Source organism: Pundamilia nyererei, unplaced genomic scaffold (assembly GCF_000239375.1).
Source record: "Pundamilia nyererei isolate P.nyererei 1_Seehausen unplaced genomic scaffold, PunNye1.0 scaffold00032, whole genome shotgun sequence".
NCBI lineage: Eukaryota > Metazoa > Chordata > Actinopteri > Cichliformes > Cichlidae > Pundamilia > Pundamilia nyererei.
Genome location: NW_005187433.1, coordinates 3,157,293 through 3,175,017, shown reverse-complemented (window position 1 = coordinate 3,175,017; position 17,725 = coordinate 3,157,293). Strand labels below are relative to the sequence as shown.

The 17,725-nt window shown below is 39.1% G+C and overlaps 1 protein-coding gene across 1 annotated transcript in view; it reads right to left on the bottom strand.

The window, feature by feature from the left end:
- The window catches only part of LOC102194225 (matrix metalloproteinase-17-like), a 92,149-nt gene that overhangs the window by 42,861 nt on the left and 31,563 nt on the right, over positions 1 to 17,725 (bottom strand). The window contains exons 2-3 of the mRNA XM_005729268.2: positions 8,331 to 8,463; positions 7,983 to 8,118 (exon numbers count right to left, since the gene is read on the bottom strand). Of these exons, the coding sequence (XP_005729325.1) occupies positions 7,983 to 8,118; positions 8,331 to 8,463 (269 nt within the window). The remainder of the gene's footprint in view (positions 1 to 7,982; positions 8,119 to 8,330; positions 8,464 to 17,725) is intronic.

Here is a 17,725-nt window from a genome sequence, read left to right as displayed (position 1 = left end):
TATCTTATCTTATCTTAGTTTTTATAGTTTAGTTTATATATAGTTTCTAGCAACCAACCGCTTCTAGGAGGTCAGTGACCAGTCTCTAGGTCTGCGAGTCTGCAATCGATTTCACAGTGACTGCCAGCAATCTCCAGTAACCACTGACAACCAGTCAGGAAATAAACATTTTTCCCTAGCAACCACTGGTTATTAGTTGGTGACCTACTGACCTACTCCAAACCTGTGCTACTGGGGTCTTAATATGTAGAATGGAATTAAGTTTGCACATATTTCTCGCATTTTTGTCACTTTCCTCCAGTGCCACCACTGTTTGGAATCTCTTTTGTTTTTTTTCCATTCTCATGATGAGTACTGCCGATGAACAGTAGCATTATATGTGCAGATTTCTTTTTTCTTCTTCTTCTGGTTCCATTTATTAAAAGAAATAAAGATTTACTGCTGGCTGAGTTGTGAAGGGTGTCCGAGGTAGTTATATTTAGATGAGGAGGAATTCAACAGCATGGTGTCCTAAAAATATGGAGCTTTTCAATGCTTGTAATGTTAGTGAAAGCAAATCCTGTCCTTTTCTTTAATATTTCGAAGCTGAAATCCAACCACATCTTTATCTTGTATCTATCTTTTAAAAACACAGCTCTAAGAATCAAACAAGCTCTGTCCAGACTAGTGTTTTAGCACAATGTCAGGAATAATCTCTGTCTCTGAAAAGATCACAAGATCATTCACATGCACTGGGTATGCTGGTGCAAGAAAGCAGATGACTGGTTGACCAGATGTTGGTTTGCTTGATTTGGCATCATGGAAAACGTAGGTTAGGAGTCATAGCAAAGCAAATAGGGTGAGATTATCTACTGGCAGAGGAAGGCTAGGAATGGGAAACTGATCACCCCGAAGGAAGAGGAAAATCAGTAAAAGTATGTGAGAATAATTAGTGTATTTTAGCTATGAGACCCATTAAGGAAAAGTGAATGTGGGTGTCAGCATTTTCACTAGATCAGCACTGTTTCTAAAAGTCTTTATTTGGATGCTAGGCGTAAATGTATAAAAAGTTACACATTTTAAAACTAAAACAAATTAGTATGGCTGTACCCCAAGAAGACATAAATATAATGATGATACATCGCAATACGTAAAGAGAATGATGCCATTGTGGACCTACATTCATTTTTGTGGTCATTAAGGCTGTGTTTGGGCTCCTACGCCGCTCGTTCTTGTACTCTGTTCATTTACTTGATTAGAAAGATGATAGTGCAAGTCTAAAGAGATGGATGGGAGTTGGTGACTTTGCAATCCAATAAAATCTAGCTCCATGATTTAATGAATGTAGAGGGGGAAAAAAATGCAATCTTGCTCTTCATGTTTGCGTCTTCTCTTCTTTGTTATTCTCATCATCCTCCCCATTTAGTTTTTTGTTTTTTTTCTTAGCTCTGCTCAGCTCGCTACACCTATCTGTTTGAGTTATCAGTGGGACTGCTAATGACTGCCTGGCTGTCTGCTGTGATAATGGGCTAACAATATGAGGTAATGAGCTAACAGTGAGCTGTTACACAACTAGGCCGTTGATGTCTATAACATACTTGGGTTGAGTGAAGCGTGGTGTGTCGGCGTGTGTGCAACAGAAAAAGGAAAGAGGTAAGCAGGAGTTAAATTGGGATTAAGGGCTCACGCTTAGCAAAGAGGCTCTCAAAGGAAAAAAAAACACATAGCCAAAATCACTTACTCATTTCTATTGTGGAAAAATGCATTCTTTAATTCTAAGAGGCTAAAATAAATAGCCTAGCCCCTTATCTTTATTCCTTTGCATGAAGTATCTGACACCCACCTCTCATCACCTACTCCTAGCACATTTCCAGAACATAATGATGTGAATGATGTGTGTGAACAAGCAAGGGAGACTGTGAAGTGCCAGTCAATCAGATGCCGTCAATGTGCTGAGGTGAGCTAAATCAGGAGCGAGTGGGCGAGTCTCTGCTTCTCACTGTAACTTAATGTGACGTTTTAATTAAAGAGTCCATATATAACGGTGAAGACCTTAGCTTGATGAGGGACCCCGAAAGAGTCACAAATGAAATGCTGCATATAATGAACGTGTATGTCTATGAACACCAGTAGAAAAACCAAAGTTCTGTTTAAGCATTAACCGTGATTCCTTCGTTAAAACTTGAAAGGATGTGATTAATATTAATATAGTCTTCAGTAGAAACAGATACTGCACAATCATTGTTAACCAAGCTTATGATTTTGCAGAACATGAAACTCCTGGACATATCTCAGTCGTGGAACTTAAAAGCTATAACCATTTATCAAAACCATTTCTTTCTGTATGGTGATTTTTACTGTTTGTATATCAGCAATATCAATAATAACAATAATAATAATAATATTTATTTATTGATGTTCTGTTGCTATTACAAGCAGTTATTTCTTGCTTTTGCGTATTGTATGACAAAGACAAAACTGAACCATTACAGTCTTGCAAGTACGGTAACTGTGCATTAAATATGGCAAACTTTACTATATTGTGAATCACTTTTAATTTAATTAAACAAAAAAAGCTATATCCACGCAGGAAAAAAATTCACAGCAATGTGGCGACTAGAGACTCTTTAAAAAAGAGAGAGAGAGAGAAAAAAACAGAATCAGCATTGAGTGACTAAAGAATAAGGATCCCATATCCTGGGAAGGATACTGTTGACTAACATATAACCTGGTTGTAAATAAATTAGAAGGTTACCTAGGTAACTAGATCACGGAATGCCCAATTACGACCAGTCATCAGCAACAAAGTTATTTGTGGCTTAAGGAGGTACACACCCCAGCCTATCTGTTCAGTGTGTGACAGCTTTGGACCCGTCAAGAGGGTTCGTTTGAGTACTGTGATCGCTGGGTGCTGTCTCCTGGTGTTAAGTGAACTGTTTCCTGACCACTACCGAACCCTAATCTACAACTGCCTGGGTAAAAATCTCTTTATCAAGACCATCCATCCATTTTATTCTACTTATATAATTGAGGGGGCGACTGGAGCCCATCCCAGCTGTCATGGTACACTTTGCCAAGGTTATAGATTGTCACAGGTAGAAACAGCCATACACACAATTACAGTAAACTTAATCCCCTGCATGCCTTTGCATATTCTCCCCTGTGTCCCCACTTCCTCCCATATTCCAAACTCCACAAAGAAAGGCTGCAGACTGGATTCAAATCTAGGACCTTCTTGCCGTGAAGTGACACCACTTCATCCATACACCACAGTACTGGCTATTGTTAATGCCAAATATGTGAGATGGACCAGTGCTTCATAAAATAAACCCCAAAATGCGAGTATGAGAGAGGAGCTGAGCTGCTGGGACAAATTGATCCTGCTGATTACTAAGTGCAGTGCGAGCACAGGCCAGCGGGTCAGTGGTGAGGGGGGTATAGCCGTGACTGGTGTGGGTACATGCTAATTTAAGCTTTCTCCTGAGGTAGCTGTACAATGGACCATAACATTTTGAGTTACTGAGGTAAGCCAAAGGAATTTTATAAAATATTATGTAATATTATCACTTTTATTTTATAATTGTACTGTTTTGTTTCAACTCATTGTTTGAAGTCCCTTAAACTCCAAAGCTGTATGTTTTATTTAATGATCAGGTTTTTTATTTATTTATATTTTCCCTTCAGATATCTTCACCTTTACTTTCTTCTTGCTTTATTGAAATGGAATATGTAAGAAGAACCAATTTGCCAAAAACACGATGTTCTTCTTCTAGGTTATTTTGACTTCTTGTGAGCAATGTGTATATTTATCCTCTTTATTTTTAGTCATCTGTGTGGTTAGCATTTTGTTGTTTGCTCTGCTCAGATTAATGTAACATCAATAAAGATTTCGCCCATACACAGTGACATTCTCACTGCATGATGAAATAATTCAAATTAACACTGCATGCTGCAACATGTAAATTTCAGATATATAAATATTATTCTTTCTTATTTCTTCTGTTCTTCTTGGCAAATAAACATTTTATATGACTGTCACATTACATCCAACCCATTAGCTGATAGCCACACATTCTGTTATTCACTCATGAAATCTAATAAAGCAGAGGTACAACAAATAATGTGATAAAAAAAACCAACAATTTTCTAAACCAAGCAGACAGGATATTTCTGTGCAAGCATTACAGCTTCAACCGAAAACACCCAATAGAGGGCAGTTTATGCAGAATTTCAATACTTTGTTATGATAAATTACTAAAAATCTGCACCTTAAAATCTCTCTGGATCTGCACTGACTGCTGTGAATACAAAGGTGTTTTATGGGCTGAAGTCGAGGCTGTCTTATTTCTGAGTAGAGTGAGCTGATGTTTGATTGACAGAGGTGCAAAGAAGAGGGAAAAAGAAGAAAAAGACAGTTAAAGCCCACCAGGAGAGAGACATGCACATACACCTGTGAGTATGTGCATATTTTGTATTTTGTCTATGCTTGTGTGCTGGCTTTCCGTGTTTCAAATTTCATGTGTGTATTTCATATTCTGCACACACACTTTCCCACACAAGAGATTATGGCAGCTCAGTGTTGAATGAACGCTGATAGTGTGGGTAAATCACAGACCAACCATATGTTTCACTGCTTCCTCCTACACGGTCTAACAGTATTCTCTGGTTCCTCACATGGTCACGGATGACCAGACCAACTTTATTCAAAGGCAGCCTAAAGAAATACTCTCCTCTTTGCTTTCTTTACCAGTTCTAGGGTTATTGTTTATTTATTGGGTGGCTTGCAAGAACCCTAGCAAGACTCTGATGGGAGGTGTTATGAATTGTATTGCATTGATTTGGGACCCACAATGCAGACTTGAAGATTAACTTAAAGTGAACAAAAAGCAAACCTTTACTGAGGCTGAAGATAGCAAAAACCTAGCAACAGAACACACACATCCAGACAACAATACAACATAACAAAGAACAAAGGCAAAATCAGGCTCCAAATGGAATCACAAATATGGGTCACACCACGGTAATGATACACAGCTGAAACTAATCCCAAAAAACAAGACGGGAGAAGCAAAACAGAAACATTTGGTGTACACAAGACACGGTTACCAAAATAAAAGAGGATGTAATAAGACAAAGAAACACCTAACACAGAAAGAAAGATTTGGGGGAAACAAATAAAACAAGAAACGAAATACAAACTGTGAACATAACCCACATAACTAAAACTAATTAACAAAATAAGAGTCTAACTGAAAATGTTAAGTAACAGACATTGAAAGTCCAAACTCAACACTGAGTCAAAGACACAGGACCATGACAGCAGGTCAATGGTTACTGTTATCCTCAAAGCATTTGAAGTATTTCTGTTGACTGAAACCAGCATAGCTCATCACTTCTCCCATCCATAGCCATCCAAGTAAGGTTCCACTGCAGCTAGTAATTCAGTGAAAGTCACTCATAGGGTTTTTGACTTAAGATTTGCTCTTATTTACAACATTAAAAAAAAATCAAAAGGCTACATTGATCAGGTTCATTATGTTTCAAAACATTATTAGAAACCACTTCAATACCTTTCAGACTCAACACAAAAAAGCATCACAATTTAAACTACAGAATTTCTTTTTAAAGCACACCTAGGGCATTATCCACTCTTGTTGGATGGCATCTTCAAACAATTTTCAGTTTCCTGTTTACCTAAATACAATACTTTATAAAACCTCATAATTCATGACAACACAGGGAACGCCTGAATTTAGCAACAGTTAAAGGGAGACTTATTGAGCTTATTTCTAGAGTAGTCGGAGTGCAAAGGTTTGGTATGCCTAAAGCGATGACCATGATGAGGTAAGCACATAACTTAGGAAATCAAGTGTTCAGAGTAGTTTGAAGCATACACTTTTGGCTACTAACATTTCCATTTCTAAATATACTTTGGTTTCCTTGTTATTTTGAAAAAAAAAAGAACAGCAATTATACACTGACCAGCCACTTTATCACATAATTAACAAATCACACTGCAGCAACTCATTGTATTTAAACTTAACCTAACCCTGACCTTCCCAAAGTGTGGGGCCCGCCGCAGAGCCATGGCACCGTATGAAAAGGAAAAAAACAAAACGCTTGGACACTGCTAGCACAGGGCGCCCACAGAAATGCAAAGCAGGAGATGAAGCATAGCTGAATATGTTTCCAAACCAATTTCATTCTAAGCCAAAGACTAGAAAATATGGTGAAGCATATCTTCCCTTTGGTTTCACCTGCACAAGTGCCGAGGTAGGTCTCCACTGCAGAATTGGTTTTCCCTTGGCTCTTCAAATCACGGACAAACAGTATCCCACAGTTGTTTATGTTTTTAAACCCATTTTGTACAGAGAGGCATTTTTAAAAAAAATGTATTGATAGCAATGTTGAATATTATTACACAGGAAAAAAAACAAACAACTACACGTAAAATAATCACACCGTGATGCCTCTGCCTTTGTAAATGGAGGGACAGTAACTGCGTGTAAAACCTGAACACAGCCAGATTAACAGTAACAGTATTTTGTCTCTATCTGCCAGTCTGCAATTCATCTCATGTAAACAAAAACATGGCGCACAGCGTGACGTGAAAAAAGGCACATACCTTTGACGTTGCCTGACGAACTCTGTATTCCTCGTCCACACGTAAATGCATATAATGAGTTTTTTTTTAAAAATCGCAGTTTTCGGTGATTCCAAACGCTGTTTACGTGTGGACGAAACAGCTGCGTTTTCAAAAATACCCGTGTAGGTGTGGATGTAGCGTAAAAGAGTTAGTAGTTTATTTTCTTTCTACCTGTAAGTTATTGCAGATTACTTGTATTTGCATAATTGTTTACTAAATGTTTGAGGTGTGAAATAAACCGCAATGGAGCAGAATATGGGTGTGTGTGGTTGGAAGATGTGTTAGTGAGTGGGGGGTGGGGGGCGCGAACATTTTTCATGTAAAACAAAGGGGGGCCCAGCAAAAAAAGTTTGGGAACCACTGACCTAACCTAATTAAACACTCACACTCAGATGTATGCAGCGGTGGAAACTCACTATCTTGGCCAAGGACACTTCAACATGCAGGCTGAAGGAGCCAGGGATAAAAACCACCAACATTGTGTTTGGTAGATCGGCCACTCTACTTCCTGTCACACAGCCCAGATCATCTCATACCAGTTTCTTGAACATGACAATGAGTTTGAGATCTGGTGACGCTGGAGGCCTTTTGAATACAATCTAATAGAGCACCTCTTAGATGTGGTGGAACAAGAGATGTCCATCATGGATCATGCCAGTATGGACTAAAATCCTTAGGAATATTTCCAGCACCTTGTTTAATCTATACCATGAAGAATTTGGCCAATTCTGAAGGCAAAAGTGGTTCCAACTGAGTACAAATAACGTGGTAAGTTTGGATTTCCTACAATTTGGTTCTGAAATTTCTGTGGTTTTAACTAATTAATTAATTTACAGTGACTCTTGATCACATTTAAATCCACATAACTAAGTCTAACTACAGTTAGACAGATATAAGACAGATTTTCAATGGAAAACTCATTTAATTAGAGCAGCACTACACAGTTAGACCATTTAATGTTCTCTTAGTGGAGTTTAGTGTCTGTATATACAATTTTTATATTAACTTGTGGTATCTTGGTGCAATACTGAGAAAACACTTTAATTGAAACATCTCATGACAAATTCTGAGGAATATGTGTGCATCTTCTGAGAGGACAGGCTTGTTTGATGTTGGTTCAAGGTCTCTAATAAGAATGTTTTACAAAATGAATGTGCCTTCAACTAAATTTAATCTAAAGTGTAGAAGCCTTTAGATCACAAGAAGCGTCCTGTAATCTATCAAAAGATGCACAGATAGAAGAAAATGTTTTTTCCCTAATGTAGCCTAATACTAAACACTTGGTCACCCATCTATGTATGAATGTGTGCATAGTACCTTGTATCGCTATAATAATAATAATTTTGATGACCCTTACCTCCAGGACAAATGTCTCTTATTCCATTTATTCTGAGGAGTCAGGCTTCGTTTCCTGCGCCCCATTGTGCCCTCAGCTTCAGACACATCTGGGAGAGAACATCTGGGTGTTTTCATTAGGCCCAGGGTGGCTTGGTCTAAAAACAAATAGAGAGAGAAAGAGAGAGAAGGGAGAGAGAAAGGAGTTTGATTGCATCAGAGAGGTGCTGATTCAACTATATGGAAAATTCTGTGGTTTTCTTGATTGGATTGCATTACAGGATGTCATTAGTTATTCAGTGCATGCTGCCTCCATCCAGCAAATGTGACAGATTTCACACAGCCGCTTCAAACAAACACAGCCTCATACCCAACACTCCAGTCTCTCTTAGCCCTCCAAATTTCTGCATGGCTTTGATAGCGTTGGTCAGGGCCTCCTTGGTCTGAAGCTGGCCAGTCACGGGATCAGGTGGCGGGAGGTACCCAAACTTACTCAGCCAGTCCTGGAAGGGAAACAGAATACATCTGAATACAGGGTACATCGGGTCAACAGAGTTTACTCCAGATACTTCACAGATATTAAGTATCCTAAAGCTGCTATGAAGGTTGGAGGCTCTTTGGGTTTTCTGCTTTAGATATTGCACTTTGATATACAATCCTACCTGGACAATTGTTTTGCATAAGTTATTTTTTTGTTCCTCCATGAGCATGTATATGTTTTGGTAAACACTGATCAGTGAAAGTCTAATATTAGCAAAAAACTGATCCACTTTCTCAACCATTCACCATTGTGCTTTAAAAATGTTGAAATATGATGGAGTCATTACGATATACCTCTAATTATTTATTACATACTTGTGGCAGTCCTCTATATTTTGCAGTAATGGAACTGAGTAAGACTATTATAATCACAACATGTTATGATAGTCTGTATCAGTGAGCTGCATATTGATTTTGATGTAGCTGAACAGTTTCATCAGCAACTATAGTCAAAATATAATATATACATATATACTAAAATTTATGTATAAGGACATAATAAACAAAACATCTGGTCCATAACAGGTCTTAAAATTAGCCAAATAAACCTGAGATATACAATAATACAACATATTACACCGTGTCATTATTTATTTGAGAAAATTATGCCCGTGTGTGAAATATTATGTACACCCTTATTGCTTCCATATGAATTAAGAGGTTAAGTAACAGTCAGGTGCTGCTTTAATCAAATGCACTTGATTAACTGATCATTAGGAAGTGTTTACAAAAGCAGTTTGCTGGTCTGGAGCAATCAGGTGTGTTTTAACACAATGCCAAGCAGGAAAAACACCTCAGCAACGATCCTAAAGAAGCAGTTGTCAGTGCCTATAAATCTGGGAAATGTTATGAGGGAATTTCCAAGCAATTTGGAGTCCATCATTTTAAAGTGAGAAAGATTATTCGAATGTTGAAAACAAAACAAAAAAGTAATGGACATCCCAGCATATTCACCCCAAGCAAATTCCCAACTATAAGACTTCTGGAACGGATGAGAGTCAGATGTTTAATCATGATGCACAGAACCACATTGGGTAAAAACCAAACATAATATATCAGCAGAAACACTCCATACTCTATCAGATATATTGGTGGAGGGGTGATCATTTAGCCTGCCACAGGAGCGGGGGACCTTGAGCGTTTCTATGCATCATAGTATTCAATAGTCAAAAGTGAAACTATCTGTATGACAGCTAAAGCTTTGACCTAAATTGTGTCACACAACAGGACAATAATCCCAAGAACAGCAGTAAACCTCCAACAGAACGACTGAAAAAGAAAAGAATCAATATGTTTTAATGGCTCTTTCAATGTCTAGACCTAAGCTGTGGTGGGACTTTTATAGAGCTTTGCATAAATAAAACCACAAACCACAATGACCTGATACAACATTGTAAAAAACACAAAAACACAAAAACAAAAGACCAGAATCCCTCCAGAATGATATGAGAGACTAATAAAGTCAAACAGAAAACAATTACTTCAAGTTATTGCTGATAAAACGGTTACAAGCAACTGACACTGGGGTGTACTTAATTATCCACACACTTTCTGCATTTTGGCTAATTCTTGTTAATGCATCTCTATTTATCTTGGGGACCAGTGAAGTGGCTGCCAATCAGCGCACTCCAGTCAATTTGAATAGATTTGAAACATCTAAGATGTGACAGATGAAAGCATCCGAGCTGCAACTTGAGTACTCCTCTATTCCCTTCTCTTTCGCTTACTTTCCCACCAGAGCTCTTTTGTTGTCTTGGCACCTTGATTTTTTTTTTTATTATTATTTTCCTTTCTTTTGTCTTATCTCCACTAACGCCTCCTCCTCCATTCTTCTGTCCGGACATACAATAAGAGATGGCAGATTTGAAATAGGTTTTTGATCAGCACTCATCAGAGGTGAGTGACAGAGATCGATAGCGAGGTATCTTTTCTGTACCGACAACACTGGGAAAATCCCATTAACTGAATGACTTCGCTTTAGTGAAGCACTTTGCTCCCTGATTACTTCCCTCCTCATCCTTGGCTTTGCTTTCTGTGCAGAGGACTTGGAAAAAGTTTACAGGGGAATTGAGCTGACCCTCAACAACAGTGCAGAAGATAAGAAACAATAACAATTTCCCGAAAGGATGTAATGTCATGGGTAAGTGGAAGAGGTCAAAGAATTTAAAATAGTTAAATTGACTGTGTGACTCAAGAGACAATATCAGTGGTGATTTTCTCCCATAAAAAAAATCAACCCCATAGGTCTTTAGTGCAATCAGCTTATGATTGCCTATAGTTACCTTTTATTTCCAGTGGCCTTGTGCGAGGCAGGATGAGTCACTTCTACAATTGCCCCAGAATAAAATAAACGTATTTATGTTCAAGTGACAAAGCCCCCTAAGGGCCACGGTAATTATGATGGGGCAAAGAAAGTAGCAGAAGGCGAGGAGAGGTTTCTGGAACAATTTCACCTTCATCTCATGTGCAGCGAGAGGAGGATAAAATCTAAAGGGGTTAAAGCTCCAGGAAAACTTGTGATAAATAGAATAAATTTATAACATGACCAACAAATTTTGGTTTGTGGCCTTTTTTATGACCATGAAGGGCAAAGAAGGTACTCAGATCCAGTAGACAACTGTTCATTTTCAGATGAAAAGTCAGCATTTTGTGATTTAACCACGACAGTAACCTATTATAACCTTAAAATAACTATTAAAATTAAATTTAAATTAATAAATGTTTGGTTAACTGACAACACAACCTATCTCTAAACACAAGCCGACTAGTTTGTGCTTAAAACCAGCTAGATTTATAAACACACTGTTTTAACTGCCAAATTATCTGTAGCACATCTGTTGTCATCACATGAGTCCTATCAGGGGGTGTGAACAAGCAGTTCTTACCTCCAGTTGAAAAATATATCCAAAACAAAACCTGCCAAAAGCTACAGATTCTTTAATTTGTCAAGGCTCACATCAAAAGAAACAAAATCCCCAAAAGAACCACCGAGCTACAGCTTTTAATGACAGCTGTATTCCAAGTAAAAGACACAAAGAGTTCAATTGCTCATTTGCAGTTTCTTGTGTAATTCTTGCATTAAGCCTGTTTTATGTTGATAATATCCTCCCAAGTGGTACCAAATAAATGATTTGCTAAAATTGCAATGTAGTTAGTCCTCGCCTTAGCCGATAGGGCTTACGGCAATCTTCCAGATGTCTCAATAAGGCAAATAATTTTAAAAAGAATAAATAGTAATCAGTAAATAATAAATAGATATGTTACAATGTACAGGTTTTAAAGGTTTTACAGGATTTAAAACTCTTGACAGGTTAATTCAACTTTATTTCAGAAAGAAAATTCAGATAGTTGGTATTGACCTTAAGTGCAAGCGACAAAAATGTTTTACGCTTTTGTTATATACTAGACACCAAGAAGTTGAATAATAAGCATATTTAAAGCGACAAAAAAAGGGTAAAACTCAAATTCAGCAGTATCCATAGTACTCCACAGCTCCAAAGCTAGACACAACAGGAATAAATTCATGTAAATTGTGGCAAGTGGTGGGACATCTCTTTGCAAACAATGCAAAACTACATACCAGCAAAAATCTATTCATAGCATAAACCTTGGGGATACTTTTTTTTCTTTTGATTGGCCAAATGCTTCAAGCATATTTTGCACCCAAATGTTCTACTGTAAATGACTGTGAGTGTGCAGAACACTTACTCTTCTCACTGTTAATAAACTAATATACATCTTCTAAATAGTTGTGTACTGTAAATACACTCTTGAAGGTTGCACCTAACCTGTCCAAGTTACCTGTCCAAACAACAACAATGACAACAAAAAAAAGACACACACAAAATGAAACTGTGTAAGGACTGGATAACAACTTTTGCATACAGAAAAAGAAAATATTCAAAGCTAAAAGATGCAATTGCAGCTGTAAAAACAATGAAGGAAGACAGAGAACAGCTTAATTAATTTAAAACACATTTCAAATTTAATATACTGAAAAAACAATCACGCTACTTCAGCCTTAAAATAAAGAATCAAGTGTGGGAGAATAAGGGAGAATCTGCCATGCTCTCCAAATCTCTGATTAACTCTAAAAGGACAGATGACCCTTTTCTTTAATATCTAATGAAGCTTATGCACAAGTTCAATAAGGAAGATCTCTAATCACTCATCTGCCTGCTTTCCTGGGTGTTCAGCGGCTAGTCTATTCTTTACATTGCTTCCATTTTCCCACGCTGTCAAACTTAGCGATGACACCAATGAAATAGTCCAATTATCTTCTTGCCTGCCTTCTCCGTTACATTCTGCGGACTTTAAATTTCAGTGCTTTTCTGCCATTCTGACTCTCATTTGTTCCACTCGCATACTGCCCATTTCCACCTCGTCCTGGTCACTGAGAGCTCCATCCAAGCCTCCATCATCTTCACCACCACCAGCGTCTAGACTCCAAGCAGTCCTGCCCTGATTCAAGACAGCTGGGATTCTGTTCAGCTGTGGTTGGTCGTCTAATTGACAGTTTAAGAGAACTTGGTATCCCAAATAAATCATCTGCAATTCTTCCAAATGATCTCTCCTATTAAAATGAAGTTGAACATAACATATTGCACCTTATTTATGATGCAAACAAGGTGATTACAAATGAAAACAGGAGGTGTGATCTTGTTTTGCATCTTTTTGATGAACAACACAGAAGAGCACTTACATTGGTGGAAACTGCCACATTACAAGGTAAAAACAGCAACAACGGTGCTACCCACACTATGTCACTGCCCAGGCAATCTTGGTATTGTAGTCCTTGTAACAACCCATCTTAGCTACACCCTCAATTCTGAAGACTGGCAACACTATTAGTTTTAAGCCTAATTTAGCATCAGATTTGACAATTGCAATTATGACAATTATTGATCTTGCAAGCAATTGTAACATCACCTCACCCTCAACTTCTTATCATTACTTAAAAAGTAATGATAAAGGTTATATTACCGTACTATACCAGCGTTGAATATAGACCTGCAGTCTTGGGTGGTCTCATTATTTGTCCAGCTAATGCAGTATGCTTTGAATTCTTGCATTTGTGAGTTCTACCTCTGAGAAACTTTCACCATCATTTCCATTTCAGGTGTCCTCTGGTTCTGACAATTCCTCTTCTTGTTCCATGGCACTGTCAAAGTCTATGGTTTCCTCAGGGATATCCCTGTACTTTGTTCTGTCAGATCTCAACTATTTTATTCTACAACACGCTCCCGCTTGTGTAATGATGTTATAGGATCTTGGTTCCTCTCGGACTCTCACAAATAGAATGCCATATGTTGACTGTTCCCATGAATACTTTAATGCATACCTACCTCTCTGAAGAGCAAGCACCAAAGCTGTTTTATTGAAGCGCCATTTCTGCTGTGCCTGTCTGCTCATCTGAATTTGATGGGACCACTGGTGTAAGTGTAACTCTGGACCACAGAACGCTGCTCACAAGGAGCTTTGCAGGTGAAAGAGTATTCCAAAGAGTAGCCCAGTGGACTGGTACCTTCCCTATAGTGTGTTGAATGCACACATGTCGGCATGTTTCTTCTAGCTTTACTTGTGAGTATCCCTCTTTCTTACTGAGGATTATGATGTATGCAAAAGTGCTGGCTCTGCATGACTTTGTTCATGTCTTTTGAGTCCAAGCACAGCTGATGTGGACCTTTTTGCACACACGTCCAGGCTGGTAACCCATTGTTGACTTTGTAACGTTGTGTATCAGACTCCTCTTTTTTAGGTGCTGAATGTCTCTTTCAGCCTATCCATGAGTGAAAATGGTATTTTCTGGTGGCAGCGCACAACTGCTGGGATGCTTATGTGTGCACAGGTCTGATTCACACCAGAAAACTCACCTAGGCCCTCAAACACAACTGCATCAGCTCTTTCCTGAGGGTGGTGGCCTCTGATGTACCATGGTGTTAATTCTTTTGATGAGACCTAATTTCACACGTCTGCACCCAGTAGCAGTACAGTTGATGCCGTTGTGGCAAAACTAAACCTAACACGTAGCACAAGCAAGCACAGCTTACCTGGAGACTCCTTTAAGTCTGCTGTGTGCCCCTCCAAAATCTATGAGCACTGTGTCAACCTACTGTAGTTCATACTGCACTTCCAGTCTACCTGCAATAGTCCGTGATAGCACATTAGCGTCAGCACCAGTGTCCATCTTAATGTTGACAGTCTGTTCTTGTATGGGCAGATTTGTGAACCAGCAAGTTTGAGGCCAATTTGATGAATTTTTCCTATAAACAATGACTGTGTTTGGACTGATGGCTTTGCCTTGCTGACACTTTCCTCTATGGCAGGCTTTCTCGTTTGGCTCTCGGCGAAGGCAGTTGCACTTTTTACCCTCTCCTCCTTCCCCTTATCTTCCCTGCTTAGCCTCTTGTGTCCTTGTCTTGTCTCGTGTGTATTACTTTTCCCTGGAACAGTCTCTCACAGTCTGTTCTCTAAACCTAAAAGAGAATTATGGATTTGATCAACTTGTCTCTTAATGCCATTGACACCCTTTTCTCAACGAGAAGTCTGTGCTCGGGAGAGCCCGAGTGCCCTGGAGGGACTTTCCCTGCCTGATACACGATGGACGGGTGGCAGAAATGGAGGATCGTGTGCCTTGCGGGACTGTCGATCGAGGATGCTGAAGATATCTACCTATTCGGAACCACGATAACAGGGTTCTTGCTGATCGGAGCTGGCTTGGCCCTGACTTATCGGAGAATTAAGAAAGCGGAACCGGCTGTTCAAACCCCCCCAAGGCTGCCCACTGGGATTGAAATGATGGGACGAGGCGCTACTTCTCAGAACGGGCTCATTGAAAGCAGCATGGTTAAGACCTTGGAGACGCTTACAGCTGCCGTGAATACTCAGAATAACACCTCCGAGCGTATAGTGGGTTACATCAAGGAGAGGCCTACGGTGGCCCCTAGAGACAAAGCACGTACAAACTCCAAAACACATGCAAATTCCAAAACACTCACAGGGTGAGTTAATAAGAATCCGACAAGCTAAACATGGCAGCCCTTTGTTATTTACAAAGAAAAAAGTGTCATGTATCGGTGTGTGGCAGGCAGGAAATAGGACCCAAACGCAAACTAGTGATGTGTCCTGTGTGTCGAAGCTTCGAATCGTGCGTCGGGTAATCGCGGTTTTTTTTTTTCTGAAGCACGTATCGAGGCTTGCTTTGATTACGTATGCAGTGACGTTCGAGGCCTCGCGGGCAGTCCGTACCACGTGACTGATTCAGGGACTGGTTCACCGGTTCGCGCCAGATTCGAAATAACATGGGCAGGAAAACAGCTGATTCCCCATCACACCGTGTTGTGGAATTGGATTACGTACGTGCTACATAGTTACTTGTGCATTTCTTCTTCGATGGAACCAGCAAGGAAGAGATGTTTTTTTATCTTTTTTATTTTGTCTCTCCTAATAAAGTATGCACACAGTAATAAATATCACAAATGATAAACACCAAAATATAAATAAACAACACTACACATCCTATAATCTGATTTCTGTCTTTTAGTTTTTTAAAAAGTGAAGCACCAAACAGTAGTTTGTGTCATTATCCAGATGTACATAAGGTTTACACATCATTATAATCAAAGAGCCCGCTTCACTTGAATTGTCCACTTGATGGCACAGTAGAGCAAATGAATCATCACAATGCTTCGAACCATGAGTCGACCAATTGGATGGAAAACTTCAGTTCATCATGAGGCTTCATCTCACCATCACTAACGCAAACTCACAGGAAAACAGAACTGAACTCAAAATGCAGCTTTACTGCTGACAGCTGACAAACGATAACAGAGATATAAAACTAAACTGGGAAGCGCTAATTGTAACACATACCAGAAGACAAGGGGAGACTCACACACAGCATGAGGGATGACGCGACACTGACTCAGAGAAACACAGGGTTTAAATACACTGGGAAGTAACGAGGGGAATGAGACACAGAAGGAGGGCACAGCTGGGAGAAATCAGGACTGACGAGACAAGCAAAGCAGGACACATTTACATAAGACACGGACCTTCAAAGTAAAACAGGAAGGATCACACAGAGATGCGAACTTGACACAGTGGAGACAGCAACTAAGAAACACAGAGACATAAACCATAAGGCAGAGGACTCTAAGAACAGAGGGGACACAGAGGGGAACTCAAACATGCAGACACAGACTTACACAGAACAGAGGGGACACAGAGAAACATGAAGGGCAAGGGATCGAAACTAGAAACCATAGAATAAATCACACACATAAGTACAATAATACAAAAACCACAAAGAACTAAAAACGCTGGGTCAGGAGACCCAGGACCGTGACAAAAAGAGCTTGCCTGGTACATATGCTTTTATATTTTCTACCCTGTGGTGCAGAAGCACACGCACACACGTGCTAAATGTGAATAAACCTTTTTTTTTTTACATTTTTTGAACATGAACAGAGCATTGATGTTCTTTATTAATGTGACCAGAAAGTCATTAAAATGTATTATGTGGTATTTGTACTTATTCACAGTTTTGGAGGCGAGAGACGTGCTGAATGAGAGCCAGGTCTCTGACCCAGCGCTCTGAGTTCATGTTTGTATTTGTCTCATTTTGTTATGTGATTAGTTTTTATGTCATTTCCTATCTGTCTTTAGTTTGGGCAGTTATTGTTTATTGTTCCTCTGGTTTTCTATGTTTTGGGTTCTTGTATTATTCATCACGCATTGTTAAGTTTGTATTGTCATGTCTAGTTTTAGTGTTTCCTGTTTTATTCTGACAGTGTCATGTGTTCTTTGTTCATTGTATTTAGCTTTCCTCTCCTGGTCCTGTCATTAGGTTTATGTCAGTCAGCTGTTCCCCCATGTGTCTCCACTTCCCCTGATCACCTCATGTATGTATTTAAGCCCTTTGTTTTCTGCATGCCATTGTTGGGTTGTCTGTTTATTTTGACCTTAGTCTTAGTTAGTTTTCCTCACCCTCAGTCATAGTTATGGTTTTCGTCTGTCAGTTCTACATTAGTCATAGTCTTTGCCTGTTATTTTCCACCACAGTTATAGTTTTTGGTCTAAGTACCTCTTAGTGTTTTGTTTCTTAGTGTTTTGACAGTTTGCTTTGGTTTCCTGGTTTTCCCTTGCCGTTATCATTAAAGGATCACTTTTCTGTTCAAACTTACAACTCATCGTCCTCATCTGCTTTTGGGTCCTGTTTCATCA